This window comes from Coturnix japonica, unplaced genomic scaffold (assembly GCF_054131305.1).
Source record: "Coturnix japonica strain WE unplaced genomic scaffold, WE-NBRP24 Scf043, whole genome shotgun sequence".
Lineage (NCBI taxonomy): Eukaryota > Metazoa > Chordata > Aves > Galliformes > Phasianidae > Coturnix > Coturnix japonica.
The window spans coordinates 3,981,979-4,003,157 of NW_028188946.1; the positions used below are offsets into that span (position 1 = coordinate 3,981,979).

Below are 21,179 nucleotides of genomic sequence, written 5' to 3' on the forward strand. Positions count from 1 at the left end.
CCATATCCCCCCATAGGACCCCTTAATGACCTTATAGGACCCCATAGGACCCCCATATCCCCCCTATATCCCACTATATCCCCCCATATCCCCCCATATCCCCCCATATAACCCCATATAACCCCATATCCCCCCATATCCCCCCATATACCCCCATATAACCCCATATAACCCCATATAACCCCATATAACCCCATATAACCCCATATAACCCTATATAATCCTATATACCCCCATAGGCCGCAGCTGCTGGTGCTGCTGAAGCTGGACTCAGAGCTGTGTCCATATCCCCCCATACAACCCCATATAACCCCCTATAACCCCCTATAACGCCATATAACCCCATATAACCCCATATAATCCTATATAACCCCATATAACCCCATAGAACCCCATATCAGCCCCATAGACACCCCATATCTGCCCATATCAGCTCCATAGCTGCCCCATAGCCCCATAGAGCCCCATAACAACCCCATATCAGCCCCATAGACCCCCATATCCCCCCATAGGACCCCTATATGCCCCCATAGGACCCCTTAATGACCCCATAGGACCCCATAGGACCCCCATATCTCCCCATATCCCCCCATATCCCCCCATATCTCCCCCATATCTCCCCCATATCCCCCCATATAACCCCATATCCCCCCATATAACCCCATATCCCCCCATATCCCCCCATATATCCCCCATATCCCCCCATATCCCCCCATATAACCCCATATATCCCCTATATAACCCCATATCCCCCCATATATCCCCTATATAACCCCATATACCCCCCATAGGCCGCAGCTGCTGGTGCTGCTGAAGCTGGACTCCGAGCTCCGTCCGTCCCAGCCCCAGCTGCTGCAGTTGGCGGCGCAGCTCAAAGCGGGGAGGGGGCTCCTGGTGGCGGCCACTGTTATACAGGGCAATGAGGGAGAGGGGCAGGGGGACGCCAGGGCGGCTGAGCAGGTAATTATAGGGGATATGGGGGGATATGGGGCCCTATAGGGGTCCTATGGGGTCATTAAGGGGTCCTATGGGGGGATATGGGGTCATTAAGGGGTCCTATGGGGGGATATGGGGTCCTATAGGGTCCTATGGAGAGATATGGGGGGATATGGGGGGATATGGGGTCATTAAGGGGGGATATGGGGGATTATAGGGGGGATATGGGGGGATATGGGGCCCTATAGGGTCCTATGGGGGGATATGGGGCTGATATGGGGGGATATAGGGGGGATATGGGGGATATGGGGTCCTATAGGGGTCCTATGGGGTCATTAAGGGGGGATATGGGGGAATATGGGGGGAGATAGGGGTCTTATGGGGCCCTATGGAGTCATTAATGGGGGATATGAGGGGATATAGGGGGATATGGGGGTCCTATGGGGTCCTATGGGGTCATTAAGGGGTCCTATGGGGAGATATGGGGGGATATGGGGGGATATGGGGGGATATGGGGGATATGGGGGGATAGGGGGGGATATGGGGGGGATATGGGGGGATATGGGGAGATATGGGCGGATATGGGGTTATATGGGGGATATGGGGGGATATGGGGGGATATGGGGGGATATGGGGTCCTATAGGGGTCCTATGGGGTCATTAAGGGGTCCTATGGGGGGATATGGGGTCCTATAGGGTCCTATGGGGAGATATGGGGGGATATGGGGTCATTAAGGGGGGATATGGGGGGATATGGGGTCCTATAGGGGTCCTATGGGAAATATGGGGGGATATAGGGGGGATATAGGGGGATAGGAGGGATATGGGGGGATATTGGGGGGATATAGGGGGGATATGGGGGGATATGGGGGATATGGGGGATATGGGGGATATGGGGGATATGGGGGGATATAGGGGGGATGTAGGGGCTCCTGGTGGCGGGAATGGTGATACAGGGGGGACCGGGAGCGGGGCAGGGGGAGGCCAGGGCTGCGGAACAGGTAATTATAGGGGATATGGGAGGATATGGGGACTCCCCATAACCCCATATCCCCCCATATAACCCCATATAACCCCATATCCCCCCATATCCGCCCATATCCCCCCATATAACCCCATATAACCCCATATAACCCCATATAGCCCCCATATCCCCCATATAACACCCCATATCCCCCCATATCCCCCCATATACCCCCATATCCCCCCATATCCCCCCATATACCCCCATATAACCCCATATCCCCCCATATCCCCCCATATAACCCCATATAACCCCATATAACCCATATATCCTATATAACCCCATATAACCCCATATAACCCCATATAACCCCATATCCCCCCATATAACCCCATATCTCCCCATATCCCCCCATATATCACCCCATATATCCCCTATATAACCCCATATCCCCCCATATCCCCCCATATACCCCCATAATCTGACCCTATAACCCCATATAACCCCATATCCCCCCATATAACCCCATATCCCCCCATATAACCCCATATAACCCCATATAACCCCATAACCTGACCCTATAACCCCATATATGACCCCATATCCCCCCATATCCCCCCATATCCCCCCATATAACCCCATATACCCCATATAACCCCATATAACCCCATATACCCCATATAACCCCATATAACCCCATATAACCCCATATCCCCCCATATCCCCCCATATCCCCCCATATAACCCCATATAACCCTATATATCCTATATACCCCTATATATCCCATACAGTCCCTGCGTTCAGCCCTTTCCACTTATGGGGCCGGGGGCTTTGTCCAGGCCGTTGTTTCCCGTCGGGATCGTGACGCGCTGCAGGTTGTGGTTCAATGCTGCAGGTTGGGGGCACTGAGACCCAACTGTGTCCTATTGGGGTGGCCACGGGGGGCTCAGCTCAGGGAGGACCCTATAGCGGCAACTGAGTTTGTGGGTACGGGATATATGGGGTTATATGGGAGATATGGGGTTATATGGGGTTATATGGGGGGATATGGAGTTATATGGGGATATATGGGGTTATATGGGGTTATATGGGGTTATATGGGGGATATGGGGGCACTGAGACCCAACTGTGTCCTATTGGGGTGGCCACGGGGGGCACAGCTCAGGGAGGACCCTATAGCGGCAACTGAGTTTGTGGGTACGGGATATATGGGGTTATATGGGGTTATATGGGGTTATATGGGGTTATATGGGAGTATATGGGGGGATATGGGGTTATATGGGGGATATATGGGGTCATATGGGGGATATATGGGGGGATATGGGGGTTATATGGGGGGATATGGGGGGATATGGGGGATATATGGGGTTATATGGGATATATGGGGGGATATGGGGTTATATGGGGTTATATGGGGGATATGGGGGCACTGAGACCCAACTGTGTCCTATTGGGGTGGCCACGGGGGGCACAGCTCAGGGAGGACCCTATAGCGGCAACTGAGTTTGTGGGTACGGGATATATGGGATATATGGGATATATGGGGATATATGGGGTTATATGGGATATATGGGGATATATGGGGTTATATGGGGGGATATGGGGGGATATGGGGTTATATGGGGTTATATGGGGTTATATGGGGTTATATGGGATATATGGGGGGATATGGGGTTATATGGGGGGATATGGGGTTATATGGGGGATATATGGGGGGATATGGGGGGATATGGGGTGTCTATGGGGGGATATGGGGTCCTATAGGGGATATATGGGGGGATATGGGGGGATATGGGGTTATATGGGGGGATATGGGGTGTCTATGGGGTTATATGGGGGGATATGGGGTTATAGGGTCAGACTATGGGGGTATATGGGGTTATATGGGGGGATATGGGGTCATATAGGGGATATATGGGGGGATATGGGGTCATATAGGGGATATATGGGGGGATATGGGGTCATATAGGGGATATATGGGGGGATATGGGGGATATATGGGGTTATATGGGGGGATATGGGGTTATATGGGGTTATATGGGGTTATATGGGGTATATGGGATATATGGGGTTATATGGGGGGATATGGGGGGATATGGGGTTATATGGGGGGATATGGGGTTATATGGGGTTATATGGGGTTATATGGGGGGATATGGGGTTATATGGGGTTATATGGGGGGATATGGGGTTATATGGGGTTATATGGGGTCATATAGGGGATATATGGGGTTATATGGGGTTATATGGGGGATATATGGGGGGATATGGGGTTATATGGGGGGATATGGGGTTATATGGGGTTATATGGGGTTATATGGGGTTATATGGGGGGATATGGGGTTATATGGGGGGATATGGGGATATATGGGGTTATATGGGGGGATATGGGGTTATATGGGGTTATATGGGGTTATATGGGGGGATATGGGGATATATGGGGTTATATGGGGTTATATGGGGTTATATGGGGGGATATGGGGGGATATGGGGTTATATGGGGGATATATGGGGGGATATGGGGTTATATGGGGTTATATGGGGTTATATGGGGGTTATATGGGGTTATATGGGGTTATATGGGGGGATATGGGGTTATATGGGGTTATATGGGGTTATATGGGGGTTATATGGGGTTATATGGGGGTTATATGGGGTTATATGGGGTTATATGGGGGTATATGGGGTTATATGGGGGGATATGGGGTTATATGGGGGATATATGGGGTTATATGGGGGGTTATGGGGTTATATGGGGTTATATGGGGGTATATGGGGGGATATGGGTTATATGGGGTTATATGGGGGTATATGGGGGGATATGGGGTTATATGGGATATATGGGGGTATATGGGGTTATATGGGGTTATATGGGGTTATATGGGGTTATATGGGGTTATATGGGGGATATATGGGGTTATATGGGGTGTCTATGGGGGGATATGGGGTTATATGGGGGATATATGGGGTTATATGGGGGATATGGGGTTATATGGGGTTATATGGGGGGATATGGGGGGATATGGGGTTGTATGGGGGGATATGGGGGGATATGGGGGGATATGGGGGTTATATGGGGGGATATGGGGGGATATGGGGTTATATGGGGGATATATGGGGGGATATGGGGTCATATAGGGGATATATGGGGTTATATGGGGTTAAATGGGGGATATGGGGGTTATATGGGGTTATATGGGGTTATATGGGGTTATATGGGGTTATATGGGGTTATATGGGGGATATGGGGGCACTGAGACCCAACTGTGTCCTATTGGGGTGGCCACGGGGGGCACAGCTCAGGGAGGACCCTATAGCGGCAACTGAGTTTGTGGGTACGGGATATATGGGGTTATATGGGATATATGGGGATATATGGGGTTATATGGGGTTATATGGGGTTATATGGGATATATGGGGGGATATGGGGTTATATGGGTTATATGGGGGGATATGGGGTTATATGGGGTTATATGGGGTTATATGGGGTTATATGGGGTTATATGGGGTTATATGGGGGGATATGGGGGCATATGGGGGGATATGGGGGGATATGGGGTTATATGGGGGTTATATGGGGTCATATAGGGGATATATGGGGTTATATGGGGGGATATGGGGTTATATGGGGTTATATGGGGAGATATGGGGTCATATGGGGGGATATGGGGTTATATGGGGTCCTATAGGGGATATATGGGGTTATATGGGGTTATATGGGGGATATATGGGGTTATATGGGGTTATATGGGGGATATGGGGGTTATATGGGGTTATATGGGGTTATATGGGGTTATATGGGGGGATATGGGGTTATATGGGGTTATATGGGGTTATATGGGGTTATATGGGGGATATATGGGGTTATATGGGGTTATATGGGGTTATATGGGGGATATGGGGGCACTGAGACCCAACTGTGTCCTATTGGGGTGGCCACGGGGGGCTCAGCTCAGGGAGGACCCTATAGCGGCAACTGAGTTTGTGGGTACGGGATATATGGGATATATGGGATATATGGGGTTATATGGGGGGATATGGGGGATATATGGGGTTATATGGGGGGATATGGGGTTATATGGGGTTATATGGGGGGATATGGGGTTATATGGGGTTATATGGGGGGATATGGGGTTATATGGGGGAATATGGGGTTATATGGGGGGATATGGGGGATATATGGGGTTATATGGGGTTATATGGGGGGATATGGGGATATATGGGTTTATATGGGGTCCTATAGGGGATATATGGGGTCATATGGGGGATATATGGGGGGATATGGGGTCATATAGGGGATATATGGGGGGATATGGGGTTATATGGGGTTATATGGGGGTATATGGGGGATATATGGGGTTATATGGGGTTATATGGGGATATATGGGGTTATATGGGGTTATATGGGGTTATATGGGGGATATGGGGGCACTGAGACCCAACTGTGTCCTATTGGGGTGGCCACGGGGGGCACAGCTCAGGGAGGACCCTATAGCGGCAACTGAGTTTGTGGGTACGGGATATATGGGATATATGGGATATATGGGGTTATATGGGGGGATATGGGGGATATATGGGGTTATAATGGGGTTATATGGGGGATATATGTGGGGATATGGGGGTATATGGGGTTATATGGGGGGATATGGGGGTATATGGGGGGATATGGGGTTATAGGGTCAGGTTATGGGGTTATATGGGGATATATGGGGGGATATCGGGTTATATGGGGTTATATGGGGGGATATGGGGGGATATGGGGTTATATGGGGGGATATGGGGGTCCTATGGGAAGGTATTGGGGTATAGGGGGGGAGATTGGGGTCCTATGGGGGGATATGGGGGGATATAGGGGGATATGGGGGTCCTATGGGGGGCATATGGGGTTCTATGGGGGGATATTGGGGTTGGGGGGGGGATATTGGGTTCTGGGGGGTCCTATGGGGTTCTATGGGGATGTGGGGGTCCTATGGGGTTCTATGGGGTCCCATGGGGTCCTATGGGGTTCTATGGGGTTCTATGGGGCTATGGGGGTTCTATGGGGTTCTATGGGGTTCCATGGGGTCCTATGGGGTCCTATGGGGTCCTATGGGTTCCTATGGGGTCCCATGGGGTCCTATGGGGTCCTATGGGATCCTATGGGGTCCCATGGGGTTCTATGGGGTCCTATGGGGTCCTATGGGTTCCTATGGGGTCCCATGGGGTCCTATGGGGTCCTATGGGGTCCTATGGGGTCCCATGGGGTTCTATGGGGTCCCATGGGGTCCTATGGGGTTCTATGGGGTCCTATGGGGTCCCATGGGGTTCTATGGGGTCCCATGGGGTTCTATGGGGTCCTATGGGGTCCTATGGGGTCCTATGGGGTTCTATGGGGTCCCATGGGGTCCTATGGGGTTCTATGGGGTCCTATGGGGTCCTATGGGGTCCTATGGGGTTCTATGGGGTCCCATGGGGTCCTATGGGGTTCTATGGGGTCCTATGGGGTCCTATGGGGTCCTATGGGGTTCTATGGGGTCCCATGGGGTCCCATGGGGTCCTATGGGGTTCTATGGGGCTATGGGGGTTCTATGGGGTCCTATGGGGTTCTATGGGGTCCTATGGGGTCCTGTGGGGTTCTAGGGGCTGTGGGGGTCCTATGGGGTCCTATGGGGTTCTATGGGGTTCTGTGGGGTCCTATGGGTTCCTATGGGGTTCTATGGGTTCCTATGGGGTTCTGTGGGGTCCCATGGGGTCCTATGGGGTCCTATGGGGTTCTGTGGGGCTGTGGGTGTCCTATGGGGTCCTATGGGGTCCTATGGGGTCCTATGGGGTTCTATGGGGTCCCATGGGGTCCCATGGGGTCCTATGGGGTTCTATGGGGTCCCATGGGGTCCTATGGGGTCCTATGGGGTTCTATGGGGTCCCATGGGGTCCTATGGGGTTCTATGGGGTCCTATGGGGTCCTATGGGGTCCTATGGGGTTCTATGGGGTTCTATGGGGTCCTATGGGGTTCTATGGGGTCCCATGGGGTCCTATGGGGTTCTATGGGGTTCTATGGGGTTCTATGGGGCTATGGGGGTTCTATGGGGTCCTATGGGGTTCTATGGGGTTCTATGGGGTCCTATGGGGTCTATGGGGTTCTATGGGGTCCCATGGGTTCCTATGGGGTTCTATGGGGTCCTATGGGGTCCCATGGGGTTCTATGCGGCTGTGGGGGTCCCATGGGGTCCTATGGGGTCCTATGGGGTTCTATGGGGTTCTATGGGGCTGTGGGGGTCCCATGGGGTTCTATGGGGTTCTATGGGGTCCTATGGGGTCCCATGGGTTCCTATGGGGTCCTATGGGGTTTCTGATGGGTCATGGGGTTATTATGGGATGTTCTCTCCCCCCCAGAGCTGCTCAGGGCTGCGGGGTCCGGTGGTCGGGCGCTGCTGGTGGCCAAGGGGCTGAGAATGGAGCCGTCTATGGGGCCGTCTATGGGGCCGGCTATGGGGCCGGCTATGGGGCCGACGGGGCCCCCCCTGGACGTGTGGTGGGTGGTGGGCGACGGGCGCCTGCTGACCCTATTACCCCTCCTGCTGCGCCAGCACCCGGTATGTGGGGCCCTATGGGGTCTTATGGGGTTCTATGGGGTCTTATGGGGTCCTATGGGGACATGGGGGTCCTATGGGGTGTTACGGGGTTCTATGGGGCCCTATGGGGTCCTGTGGGGTCCTGTGGGGTCTTGTGGGGTCCTATGGGGACATGGGGGGTCCTATGGGGTCTTATGGGGTTCTATGGGGTCTTATGGGGTCCTATGGGGTCTTATGGGGTTCTATGGGGTCTTGTGGGGTCCTATGGGGTCTTATGAGGTTCTATGGGGTCTTATGGGGTCCTATGGGGTCTTATGGGGTTCTATGGGGTCTTATGGGGTCTTATGGGGTCTTATGGGGTTCTATGGGGTCCTATGGGGTCTTATGGGGTCCTATGGGGTCTTATGGGGTTCTATGGGGACTTGTGGGGTCCTATGGGGACATGGGGGGTTCTATGGAGTCTTATGGGGTCCTATGGGGTCTTGTGGGGTTCTATGGGGTCTTGTGGGGTCTATGGGGTCTTATGGGGTTCTATGGGGTCTTATGGGGCCCTATGGGGTCTTGTGGGGTCCTATGGGGACATGGGGGTCCTATGGGGTCTTGGGGATCCTATGGGGTCTTATGGGGTCCTATGGGGTCTTATGGGGTCCTATGGGGTCTTGTGGGGTCCTATGGGGACGTGGGGGGGTCCTATGGGGTCTTGTGGGGCCCTATGGGGTCTTATGGGGTTCTATGGGGTCTTGTAGGGTTCTGTGGGGACATGTGGGGCCCTATGGGGTCTTGTGGGGTCCTATGGGGACATGGGGGGTCCTATGGGGTCTTGGGGGGTCCTATGGGATCCTGTGTTGTCTTGTGGGGTCCTATGGGGTCTTATGGGGCCCTATGGGGTCTTGGGGGTCCTGTGTTGTCTTGTGGGGTCCTATGGGGTCTTATGGGGTCCTGTGGGATTATATGGGGTCTTGGGGTCCTATGGGGTTCTATGGGGTTCCTATGGGGTCTTGTGGGGTCCTATGGGGTCTTATGGGGTCCTATGGGATTATATGGGGTCTTGGGGGTCCTATGGGGTCTCGTGGGGTCCAATGGGGTCTTGGGGGTCCTATGGGGTCTTGTGGGGTCCTATGGGGTCTTATGGGATTCTATGGGGTCCTATGGGGTCTTATGGGGTCCTATGGGGTCTTGTGGGGCCTTGGGGGTCCTGTGTTGTCTTGTGGGGTCCTATGGGGTCTTGGGGTTCCTGTGGGGTCTCAAGGGGTCCTATGGGGTCTTATGGGGCCCTATGGGATTATATGGGGTCTTGGGGGTCCTATGGGGTCTCAGGGGGTCCTATGGGGTCTTATGGGGTCCTGTGGGATTATATGGGGTCTTGGGGGTCCTATGGGGTCCTGGGGGGGTTTTGGGGGTCCTATGGATCCTATGGGGCTGTGTTGCCCTATGGATTCTATGGGGCTGTGTTGCCCTATGTATCCTATGGGTCTGCCCCATGGATTCTATGGGTCTGCCCCACATCTCCCCATAGTGGTGGCGGTGCTGCCCCTATGGATTCTATGGGGCTGTGTCCTGTGTTGCCCTATGGGTTCTATGGGGTCTTGGGGTTCCTATGGGGTCTTGGGGGTCCTGCATTGTCTTGTGGGGTCCTATGGGATTATATGGGGTCCTATGGGGTTCTATGGGGTTCCTATGGGGTCTTGTGGGGTCCTATGGGGTCTTGTGGGGTCCTATGGGGACATGGGGGGTCCTATGGGGTCTTGTGGGGTCCTATGGGGTCTTATGGGATTCTATGGGGTCCTATGGGGTCTTATGGGGTCCTATGGGGTCTTGTGGGGCCTTGGGGGTCCTGTGTTGTCTTGTGGGGTCCTATGGGGTCTTGTGGGGTCCTATGGGATTATATGGGGTCTTGGGGGTCCTATGGGGTCTCGTGGGGTCCAATGGGGTCTTGGTGGTCCTATGGGGTCTTATGGGGTCCTGTGGGATTATATGGGGTCTTGGGGTTCCTATGGGGTCCTGGGGGGGTTTTGGGGGTCCTATGGATCCTATGGGTCTGCCCTATGGATCCTATGGGTCTGCCCTATGGATCCTATGGGTCTGCCCCATGGATTCTATGGGTCTGCCCTATGGATCCTATGGGTCTGCCCTATGTATCCTATGGGTCTGCCCTATGGATCCTATGGGGCTGCCCTATGGATTCTATGGGTCTGCCCCATGGATTCTATGGGTCTGCCCTATGGATCCTATGGGTCTGCCCTATGGATCCTATGGGTCTGCCCTATGGATTCTATGGGTCTGCCCTATGGATCCTATGGGTCTGCCCCATGGATCCTATGGGTCTGCCCCACATGTCCCCATAGTGGTGGCGGTGCTGCCCCATCCGGCTGTTCACGGTGGCGCTGTTGGAGGACAACAGCGTCGCATTGAGCCGAATGTTGGACGCCTTCGCCCGGCGCCTGCGGCTCCCGGCCAGCACCGAGGTGGTGGAGCTGGTCAGTGCTATGGGGCTCTATGGGGTCTTATGGTGTCTTAAGGGATCCTATGGGGGGTCTTATGGGGTCTATGGAGTCTTGGGGTTCTATGGGGTCTATGGGGTCCTATGGGGCTCTATGGGGCTCTATGGGGCTCTATGGGGCTCTATGGGGTTCTATGGGGTTCTATGGGGCTCTATGGGGGGCTATGGGGGCTATGGGGGGCTATGGGGCTATGGGGGTCTATGGGGCTCTATGGGGCTATAGGGGGGTCTATGGGGTTCTATGGGGCTATAGGGGGTTCTATGGGGGGCTATGGGGGCTATGGGGGTTTCTGGGGGTCCTATGGGGTTCTATGGGGTCTATAGGGTCCTATGGGGTCTATGGGGTTCTATGGGATCCTATGGGGGCTATGGGGGCTATGGGGTCTTATGGGGTCTATGGGGGTTCCTATGGGGTTTTATGGTGTCTTAAGGGGTCCTATGGTGTCTTATGGGTTCTATGGGGTCCTATGGGGTCTTGGGGGGTCCTATGGGGTCCTATGGGGTTCTATGGGGTCTATGGGGGATCCTATGGGGCTATGGGGTTCTATGGGGTTCTATGGGGGCTATGGGGGGTCCCATGGGGTCTATGGGGTTCTATGGGGTTCTATGGGGTCTATGGGGTTCTATGGGGTCCTGGGGGTCCTGGGGGTCCTATGGGGTCTATGGGGGGTCTATGGGGTTCTATGGGGGTCTATGGGGTTCTATGGGGTTCTATGGGGCTCTATGGGGCTCTATGGGGGGCTATGGGGCTCTATGGGGCTCTATGGGGCTCTATGGGGGGCTATGGGGCTCTATGGGGCTATGGGGCTATGGGGTTATATGGGGTCCTATGGGGTCTTGTGGGGTTCTGTGGGGTCTTATGGGGTCAATGGGGGATCCTATGGGGCTCTATGGGGTCCTATGGGGCTCTATGGGGCTCTATGGGGCTCTATGGGGCTCTATGGGGGCTATGGGGTCCTATGGGGTCTTATGGGCTCTATGGGGTTCTATGGGGTTCTATGGGGGCTATGGGGTTCTATGGGGCCTATGGGGGCTCTATGGGGCTCTATGGGGTTCTATGGGGCTCTATGGGGCTCTATGGGGTTATATGGGGGTCTATGGGGTTCTATGGGGCTATATGGGGTTATATGGGGCTCTATGGGGCTCTATGGGGCTGTGGGGGGCTATGGGGCTCTATGGGGGTCTATGGGGCTATAGGGGGGTCTATGGGGTTCTATGGGGCTCTATGGGGTTCTATGGGGCTATGGGGCTCTATGGGGTCTTATGGGGTTCTATGGGGTTCTATGGAGCTCTGTGGGGCTCTATGGGGTTCTATGGGGGGCTATGGGGTTCTATGGGGGTCTATGGGGCTCTATGGGGCTCTATGGGGGTCTATGGGGTTCTGTGGGGTTCTATGGGGTTCTATGGGGCTCTATGGGGCTCTATGGGGCTCTATGGGGGTCTGTGGGGGTCTATGGGGTTCTATGGGGTTCTATGGGGGGCTATGGGGTTCTATGGGGTTCTATGGGGTTCTATGGGGCTTTATGGGGCTCTATGGGGGTCTATGGGGTTCTGTGGGGTTCTATGGGGTTCTATGGGGCTCTATGGGGCTCTATGGGGCTCTATGGGGGTCTGTGGGGGTCTATGGGGGGCTATGGGGTTCTATGGGGGCTATGGGGCTCTATGGGGCTCTATGGGGGGTCTTATGGGGTCTATGGGGCCTCAGGGGGGGTCCTATGGGGTTCTATGGGGTTCTATGGGGTCTATGGGGTCTTATGGGGTCCTGGGGAGTCCTATGGGGTCCTATGCGGTCTTGTGGGGTTCTATGGGGTCTAATGGGGTCTTATGGGGGGTCTATGGGGTCCTATGGGGTCCTATGGGGGGTCTTATGGGGTCTATGGGGGGTCCTATGGGGTCTATGGGGTTCTATGGGGTCTCTGGGGCGTCCTATGGAGTCTTGTGGGGTTCTATGGGGTCTTATGGGGGGTTCTATGGGGTTCTATGGGGTTCTATGGGGGGCTATGGGGGTCTATGGGGCTCTATGGGGTCCTATGGGGTTCTATGGGGTTCTATGGGGCTCTATGGGGTTCTATGGGGGGCTATGGGGGCTATGGGGCTCTATGGGGCTATGGGGGTCTATGGGGTTATATGGGGCTCTATGGGGTTCTATGGGGTTCTATGGGGCTCTATGGGGTTCTATGGGGGTCTATGGGGCTATAGGGGGTTCTATGGGGGTCTATGGGGCTCTATGGGGCTCTATGGGGTTCTATGGGGCTCTATGGGGTCTTATGGGGGGCTATGGGGTCCTATGGGGTTCTATGGGGCTCTATGGGGTTCTATGGGATCTATGGGGCTCTATGGGGCTCTATGGGGTTCTATGGGGGCTATGGGGCTATGGGGCTATGGGGTTCTATGGGTTATATGGGGCTATGGGGGATCCTATGGGGCTATGGGGGCTATGGGGCTGTGGGGGGTCCTATGGGGCTATGGGGGGTCTATGGGGGGTCCTATGGAGTCTTGTGGAGTCCTATGGGGTCTATGGGGCCTATGGGGGCTATGGGGCCTATGGGGGCTATGGGGTCCTATGGGGTTCTATGGGGGTCTGTGGGGTCTATGGGGAATTCTATGGGGGCTATGGGGGCTATGGGGTTCTATGGGGTCTATGGGGTCCTATGGGGGCTATGGGGCCTATGGGGTCTATGGGGTTCTGTGGGGTCTTATGGGGTCTATGGGGCTATGGGGTTCTATGGGGGCTATGGGGGCTATGGCTCTATGGGGCTATGGGGGCTATGGGGCTCTATGGGGCTATGGGGGCTATGGGGGGCTATGGGGCTCTATGGGGCTATGGGGGCTATGGGGGGCTATGGGGCTCTATGGGGCTATGGGGGGTTCTATGGGGGCTATGGGTTATATGGGGCTATGGGGGATCCTATGGGGCTATGGGGCTCTATGGGGTCTTATGGGGCTCTATGGGGTTCTATGGGGGTCTTATGGGGGGTCCTATGGGGTCTATGGGGTTCTATGGTGGCTATGGGGCTCTATGGGGTTCTATGGGGCTATAGGGGGTTCTATGGGGTCCTATGGGGTTCTATGGGGTCCTATGGGGTCCTATGGGGTTCTATGGGGTCATATGGGGTTCTATGGGGTCTTATGGGGTCTTGGGGATCCTATGGGGTCTTATGGGGTCTATGGGGTCTTATGGGGTCTATGGGAGGTCCTATGGGGTCCTATGGGGTCCTATGGGGTACTGTGGGGTCCTATGGGGTACTATGGGGTTCTGTGGTGTCTTATGGGGTCTATGGGGGTTCCTATGGGGTTTTATGGTGTCTTAAGGGGTCCTATGGAGTCTTGTGGGGTTCTTTGGGGTCCTATGGGGTCTTATGTTGTCTTATGGGGTCCTGGGGGTCCTATGGGGTCTTATGGGGTCTCTGGGGGATCCTATGGGGTCTTGGGGTTCCTATGAGGTCTCAGGGGGGTCCTATGGGGTCTTATGGTGTCTTAAGGGGTCCTATGGAGTCTTGTGGGGTTCTATGGGGTCTTATGGGGTTCTATGGGGTTCTATGGGGTCCTATGGGGTCCTATGGGGTTCTATGGGGGTCTTATGGGGCTATGGGGTCTATGGGGTCTATGGGGTTCTATGGGATCCTGTGGGGTTCTATGGGGTCTTGGGGGTCCTATGGGGTCCTATGGGGTCTCAGGAGGGTCCTATGGGGTTCTGTGGGTTCTATGGGGTCTTATGGTGTCTTATGGGGTCTCTGGGGTCCTATGGGGTCTATGGGGGTCTTATGGAGTCTTGTGGGGTCTATGGGGTGTCCTATGGGGTCTTATGGGGTCCTGGGGCGTCCTATGGGGTTCTATGGGGTCTATGGGGTCTATGGGGTCCTATGGGGTCCTATGGGATCCTATGGGGTTCTATGGGGTCCTATGGGGTCCTATGGGGTTCTATGGGTCCTATGGGGTCCTGGGGAGTCCTATGGGGTCTCAGGGGGGTTTTATGGGGTCCTATGGGGTCTTATGGGGGGTCTATGGGGTCTTATGGGTTCTATGGGGTCTATGGGATCCTATGGGGTCCTATGAGGTCTATGGGATCCTATGGGGTCTATGGGATCCTATGGGGTCTATGGAGTCCTATGGGGTTCTATGGGGTCTTATGGGGTTCTATGGGATCCTATGGGGTCTTATGGGGTCCTATGGGGTCTATAGGGTTCTATGGGGTTCTGTGGGGTCTATGGGTTCTATGGGGGTCTATGGGGTTCTATGGGGTTCTATGGGGTCTATGGGGTCCTATGAGGGCTATGGGGACTATGGGGTCTATGGGGGCTATGGGGGGCTATGGGGCTATGGGGCTCTATGGGGTTCTATGGGGGTCTATGGGGCTGTGGGGGTCTATGGGGATATAGGGGGTTCTATGGGGCTCTATGGGGCTCTATGGGGTTCTATGGGGTCTTATGGGGTCTATGGGGCCTCAGGGGGGCTCTATGGGGGCTATGGGGTCTTATGGGGTCTCAGGGGGATCCTATGGGGTTCTATGGGGGTCTATGGGGTCTTATGGGGTTCTGTGGGGTCTTATGGGGTTCTATGGGGTCTTATGGGGTTCTATGGGGTTCTCTGGGGTCTTATGGGGTCTATGGGGTCTATGGGGTCTCTGGGGGATCCTATGGGGTCTATGGGTTCCTATGGGGTCTATGGGGTCTATGGGGTTCTATGGGGACATGGGGGATCCTATGGGGTCCTGGGGGGTCCTATGGGGTCTTGTGGGGTCTATGGGGTCTTATGGGGTCTTATGGTGTCTTTGGTGTCTTAAGGGGTCTTATGGGGTCCTATGGGGGATTCTATGGGTTCTATGGGGTCCTATGGGGTCTATGGGGTTCTATGGGGTCTATGGGGGGTTCTATGGGGTCTTATGGAGTTCTATAAGGTTCTATGGGGTTCTATGGGGTCTATGGGGGCCTATGGGGATCTATGGGGTCTTGGGGTTCCTATGGGGTCCTATGGGGTCTATGGTGTCCTATGGGGTTCTATGGGGTCCTATGGGGTCTATGGGGTCTATGGGTTCCCCCATTGTCCCCCCATTGCAGCACGACAGCGCCGTGTCGTCCTACACCTACGAGCGGACGCTGATGATGGAGCAACGCTCCCAAATGCTGCGGCAGATGAGGAGCTCGGTGCGTGTGACGTCATCATCAGGGCTATGACGTCATCATTAGGGCTATGACGTCATCGCTGTGACGTCATCGCTGTGATGTCATCGCTGTGATGTCATCGCAGGCCCGACACGGAAGCTCCGCCCCCTCGTTGATGACACAAAGCGCCGGGGAGGAGGAAGGAGGAGGAGGAGGAGGGAACCATAAAGGGCCCAGCCCGTGAGTTATGGGGGATATGGGGGGATATAGGGGGGATATGGGGTCTATGGGGTCTCTATGGGGATCTATGGGGATCTACGGGGTCTCTATGGGGATCTATGGGGGTCTATGGGGTCTCTATGGGGATATATGGGGTCTATGGGGTCTCTGTGGGTGTATATGGGGTCTATGGGGTCTCTACGGGGTCTCTATGGGGGTCTATGGGGTCTCTATGGGGATCTATGGGGTCTATGGGGTCTATGGGGATCTATGGGGTCTATGGGGTCTCTGTGGGGTCTCTATGGGGATATATGGGGTCTATGGGGTCTCTATGGGGTCTCTATGGGGTCTCTGTGGGGAGTTTTGGGGTCTATGGGGTCTCTATGGGGATCTATGGGGATCTATGGGGTCTATGGGGTCTCTGTGGGGATCTATGGGGTCTATGGGGTCCCTATGGGGATCTATGGGGTCTCTATGGGGTCTCTATGGGGATCTATGGGGTCTCTATGGGGGTCTATGGGGTCTCTATGGGGATCTATGGGGTCTATGGGGTCTATGGGGTCTCTATGGGGGTCTATGGGGTCTATGGGGTCTCTGTGGGTGTATATGGGGTCTACAGGGTCTCTATAGGGATCTGTGGGGTCTATGGGGTCTCTATGAAGATCTATGGGGTCTATGGGTCTCTATGGGGATCTATGGGGTCTATGGGGTCTCTATGGGGATCTATGGGGTCTCTGTGGGGATCTATGGGGTCTATGGGGTCTATGGGGCCTCTATGGGGGTCTATGGGGTCTCTATGAAGATCTATGGGGTCTATGGGTCTCTATGGGGATCTATGGGGGTCTATGGGGTCTCTGTGGGGATATATGGGGTCTATGGGGTCTCTATGGGGATCTATGGGGTCTCTATGGGGATCTATGGGGTCTATGGGGTCTCTATGGGGATCTATGGGGTCTATGGGGTCTCTATGAGGGTCTATGGGGATCTGTGGGATCTATGGGGTCTCTATGGGGGTCTATGGGGTCTCTATGGGGATCTATGGGGTCTATGGGGTCTATGGGGTCTCTATGGGGGTCTATGGGGTCTATGGGGTCTCTGTGGGTGTATATGGGGTCTACAGGGTCTCTATAGGGATCTGTGGGGTCTATGGGGTCTCTATGAAGATCTATGGGGTCTATGGGTCTCTATGGGGATCTATGGGGTCTATGGGGTCTCTATGGGGATCTATGGGGTCTCTGTGGGGATCTATGGGGTCTATGGGGTCTATGGGGCCTCTATGGGGGTCTATGGGGTCTCTATGAAGATCTATGGGGTCTATGGGTCTCTATGGGGATCTATGGGGGTCTATGGGGTCTCTGTGGGGATATATGGGGTCTATGGGGTCTCTATGGGGATCTATGGGGTCTCTATGGGGATCTATGGGGTCTATGGGGTCTCTATGGGGATCTATGGGGTCTATGGGGTCTCTATGAGGGTCTATGGGGATCTGTGGGGTCTATGGGGTCTCTATGGGGATATATGGGGTCTCTATGGGGTCTCTATGGGGTCTATGGGGTCTATGGGGTCTCTATGGGGATATATGGGGTCTATGGGGTCTCTATGGGGGTCTATGGGGTCTCTATGGGGATCTATGGGGTCTCTATGGGGTCTCTATGGGGTCTATGGGGTCTATGGGGTCTCTATGGGGTCTATGGGGTCTCTATGGGGGTCTATGGGGATCTATGGGGCCTCTATGGGGGTCTCTATGGGGATTTTTGGGGTCTATGGGGTCTCTATGGGGATCTATGGGGTCTATGGGGTCTATGGGGTCTCTGTGGGTGTATATGGGGTCTATGGGGATCTATGGGGTTTCTATGGGGATATATGGGGTCTATGGGGTCTCTATGGGGATCTATGGGGTCTATGGGATCTCTGTGGGTGTATATGGGGTCTATGGGGTCTCTATGGGGATCTATGGGGTCTATGGGGTCTCTATGGGGTCTATGGGGTCTATGGGGTCTCTATTGATCCCTATGGGGTCTATGGGGTCTATGGGGTCTCTATTGATCCCTATGGGGTCTATGGGGTCTCTATGGGGTCTCTATGGGGTCTCTATGGGGGTCTATGGGGTCTCTATGGGGTCTCTATGGGGATCTATGGGGTCTATGGGGTCTCTATGGGGGATATGGGGATCTATGGGGTCTATGGGGTCTCTATGAAGATCTATGGGGTCTATGGGGTCTCTGTGGGGATCTATGGGGTCTCTATGGGGATCTATGGGGTCTATGGGGTCTCTATGGGGGTCTATGGGGTCTCTATGGGGATCTATGGGGTCTATGGGGTCTCTATGGGGGTCTATGGGGTCTCTATGGGGGTCTATGGGGATCTATGGGGTCTATGGGGTCTCTGTGGGTGTATATGGGGTCTATGGGGTCTCTATGGGGTCTCTATGGGGATCTATGGGGATCTATGGGGTCTATGGGGTCTCTATGAAGATCTATGGGGTCTATGGGGTCCCTATGGGGATCTATGGGGTCTATGGGGTCCCTATGGGGATCTATGGGGTCTCTATGAGGTCTCTATGAAGATCTATGGAGTCTATGGGTCTCTATGGGGATCTATGGGGTCTATGGGGTCTCTATGGGGGTCTATGGGGTCTCTATGGGGGTCTATGGGGTCTCTATGGGGGTCTATGGGGATCTATGGGGATCTATGGGGGTCTATGGGGTCTCTATGGGGATCTATGGGGTCTATGGGGTCTCTATGGGGTCTCTATGGGGATCTATGGGGTCTATGGGGTCTCTATGGGGTCTATGGGGTCTCTATGGGGATCTATGGGGTCTCTATGGGGATCTATGGAGGTCTATGGGGTCTCTGTGGGGATATATGGGGTCTATGGGGTCTATGGGGTCTCTATGGGGGTATATGGGGTCTATGGGGTCTCTATGGGGTCTATGGGGTCTCTATGGGGTCTATGGGGTCTCTATGGGGACCCATAGAGACCCCATAGACCCCATATACCCCCACAGAGACCCCATAGACCCCCATAGAGACCCCATAGATCCCCACAGAGACCCCATAGACCCCCATAGAGACCCCATAGACCCCCATAGACCCCATAGAGACCCCATATTGCTCCCCATTGCTCCCCATTGCTCCCTATTGCTGTATCCAGCTCCAACGTTGTCCGCATGCACGCTGCCGAGCTCCTCAACGCCTCATTGATCCCTATTGCTCCCTATTGCTCCCTATTGATCCCTATTGATCCCTATTGATCCCTATTGCTCCCTATTGCTCCCTATTGATCCCTATTGATCCCTATTGATCTCTATTGATCCCTATTGCTCCCTATTGCTCCCTATTGATCCCTATTGATCCCTATTGATCCCTATTGCTCCCTATTGCTCCCTATTGATCTCTATTGGTCTATATTGTTGTTCTATGCAGCTCCAACGTTGTCCGCATGCACGCTGCCGAGCTCCTCAACGCCTCATTGATCCCTATTGATCCCTATTGATCCCTATTGATCCCTATTGATCCCTATTGCTCCCTATTGCTCCCTATTGATCTCTATTGGTCTATATTGTTGTTCTATGCAGCTCCAACGTTGTCCGCATGCACGCAGCCGAGCTCCTCAACGCCTCATTGATCCCTATTGATCCCTATTGATCCCTATTGATCCCTATTGATCCCTATTGCTCCCTATTGCTCCCTATTGATCTCTATTGGTCTATATTGTTGTTCTATGCAGCTCCAACGTTGTCCGCATGCACGCTGCCGAGCTCCTCAACGCCTCATTGATCCCTATTGATCCCTATTGATCCCTATTGATCCCTATTGATCCCTATTGCTCCCTATTGCTCCCTATTGATCTCTATTGGTCTATATTGTTGTTCTATCCAGCTCCAACGTTGTCCGCATGCACGCTGCCGAGCTCCTCAACGCCGCCATCTTGGGCCGCTCGGCGTCATCGCGCCTCGTCCTCATGGACCTGCCCCCCCCGCGGCCCCGCGACCACAACTGTATCCATGGCAACCGTAACCATGGCAACCGTATCCATGGCAACAGCATCCATGGTAACTGTATCCATGGTAACTGTATCCATGGCAACTGTATCCATGGTAACTGTATCCATGGCAACTGTATCCATGGCAACGGTATCCATGGTAACTGTATCCATGGTAACTGTATCCATGGCAACTGTATCCATGGCAACTGTATCCATGGTAACTGTATCCATGGCAACTGTATCCATGGCAACTGTATCCATGGCAACAGCCGTATCCATATATCCCCACAGAGACCCCATAGAGACCCCACAGAAACCCCATAGATCCCCATAGAGACCCCATAGACCCCATAGACCCCATAGAGACCCCATAGATCCCCATAGACCCCCATAGACACCCCATAGACCCCCATATATCCCCACAGAGACCCCATAGAGACCCCAAAGATCCCCATAGAGACCCCATAGACCCCATAGATCCCCATAGAGACCCCATAGACCCCATAGATCCCCATAGAGACCCCATAGAGACCCCATAGATCCCCATATATCCCCATAGACCCCCATAGACCCCCATAGAGACCCCATAGACCCCATAGACCCCATAGATCCCCACAGAGACTCCATAGACCCCATATATCCCCATAGAGACCCCATAGACCCCATAGATCCCCATAGAGACCCCATAGACCCCATAGATCCCCATAGAGACCCCATAGACCCCATAGATCCCCATAGAGACCCCATAGAGACCCCATAGATCCCCATAGAGACCCCATAGACCCCATAGACCCCATAGAGACCCCATAGATCCCCATAGACCCCCATAGACCCCCATAGACCCCCATATATCCCCACAGAGACCCCATAGAGACCCCATATATCCCCATAGAGACCCCATAGACCCCATATATCCC

At 54.2% G+C, this 21,179-nt stretch overlaps 1 protein-coding gene across 1 annotated transcript in view; it reads left to right on the plus strand.

Moving 5' to 3' along the window:
* The window catches only part of LOC116652718 (solute carrier family 12 member 4-like), a gene marked incomplete at its 5' end in the record, with an annotated part of 47,849 nt that overhangs the window by 25,510 nt on the left and 1,160 nt on the right, over positions 1 to 21,179 (plus strand). The window contains 7 exons of the mRNA XM_085531497.1: positions 792 to 960; positions 2,693 to 2,888; positions 8,275 to 8,474; positions 10,799 to 10,930; positions 16,011 to 16,097; positions 16,201 to 16,295; positions 20,157 to 20,275. Of these exons, the coding sequence (XP_085387623.1) occupies positions 792 to 960; positions 2,693 to 2,888; positions 8,275 to 8,474; positions 10,799 to 10,930; positions 16,011 to 16,097; positions 16,201 to 16,295; positions 20,157 to 20,275 (998 nt within the window). The remainder of the gene's footprint in view (positions 1 to 791; positions 961 to 2,692; positions 2,889 to 8,274; positions 8,475 to 10,798; positions 10,931 to 16,010; positions 16,098 to 16,200; positions 16,296 to 20,156; positions 20,276 to 21,179) is intronic.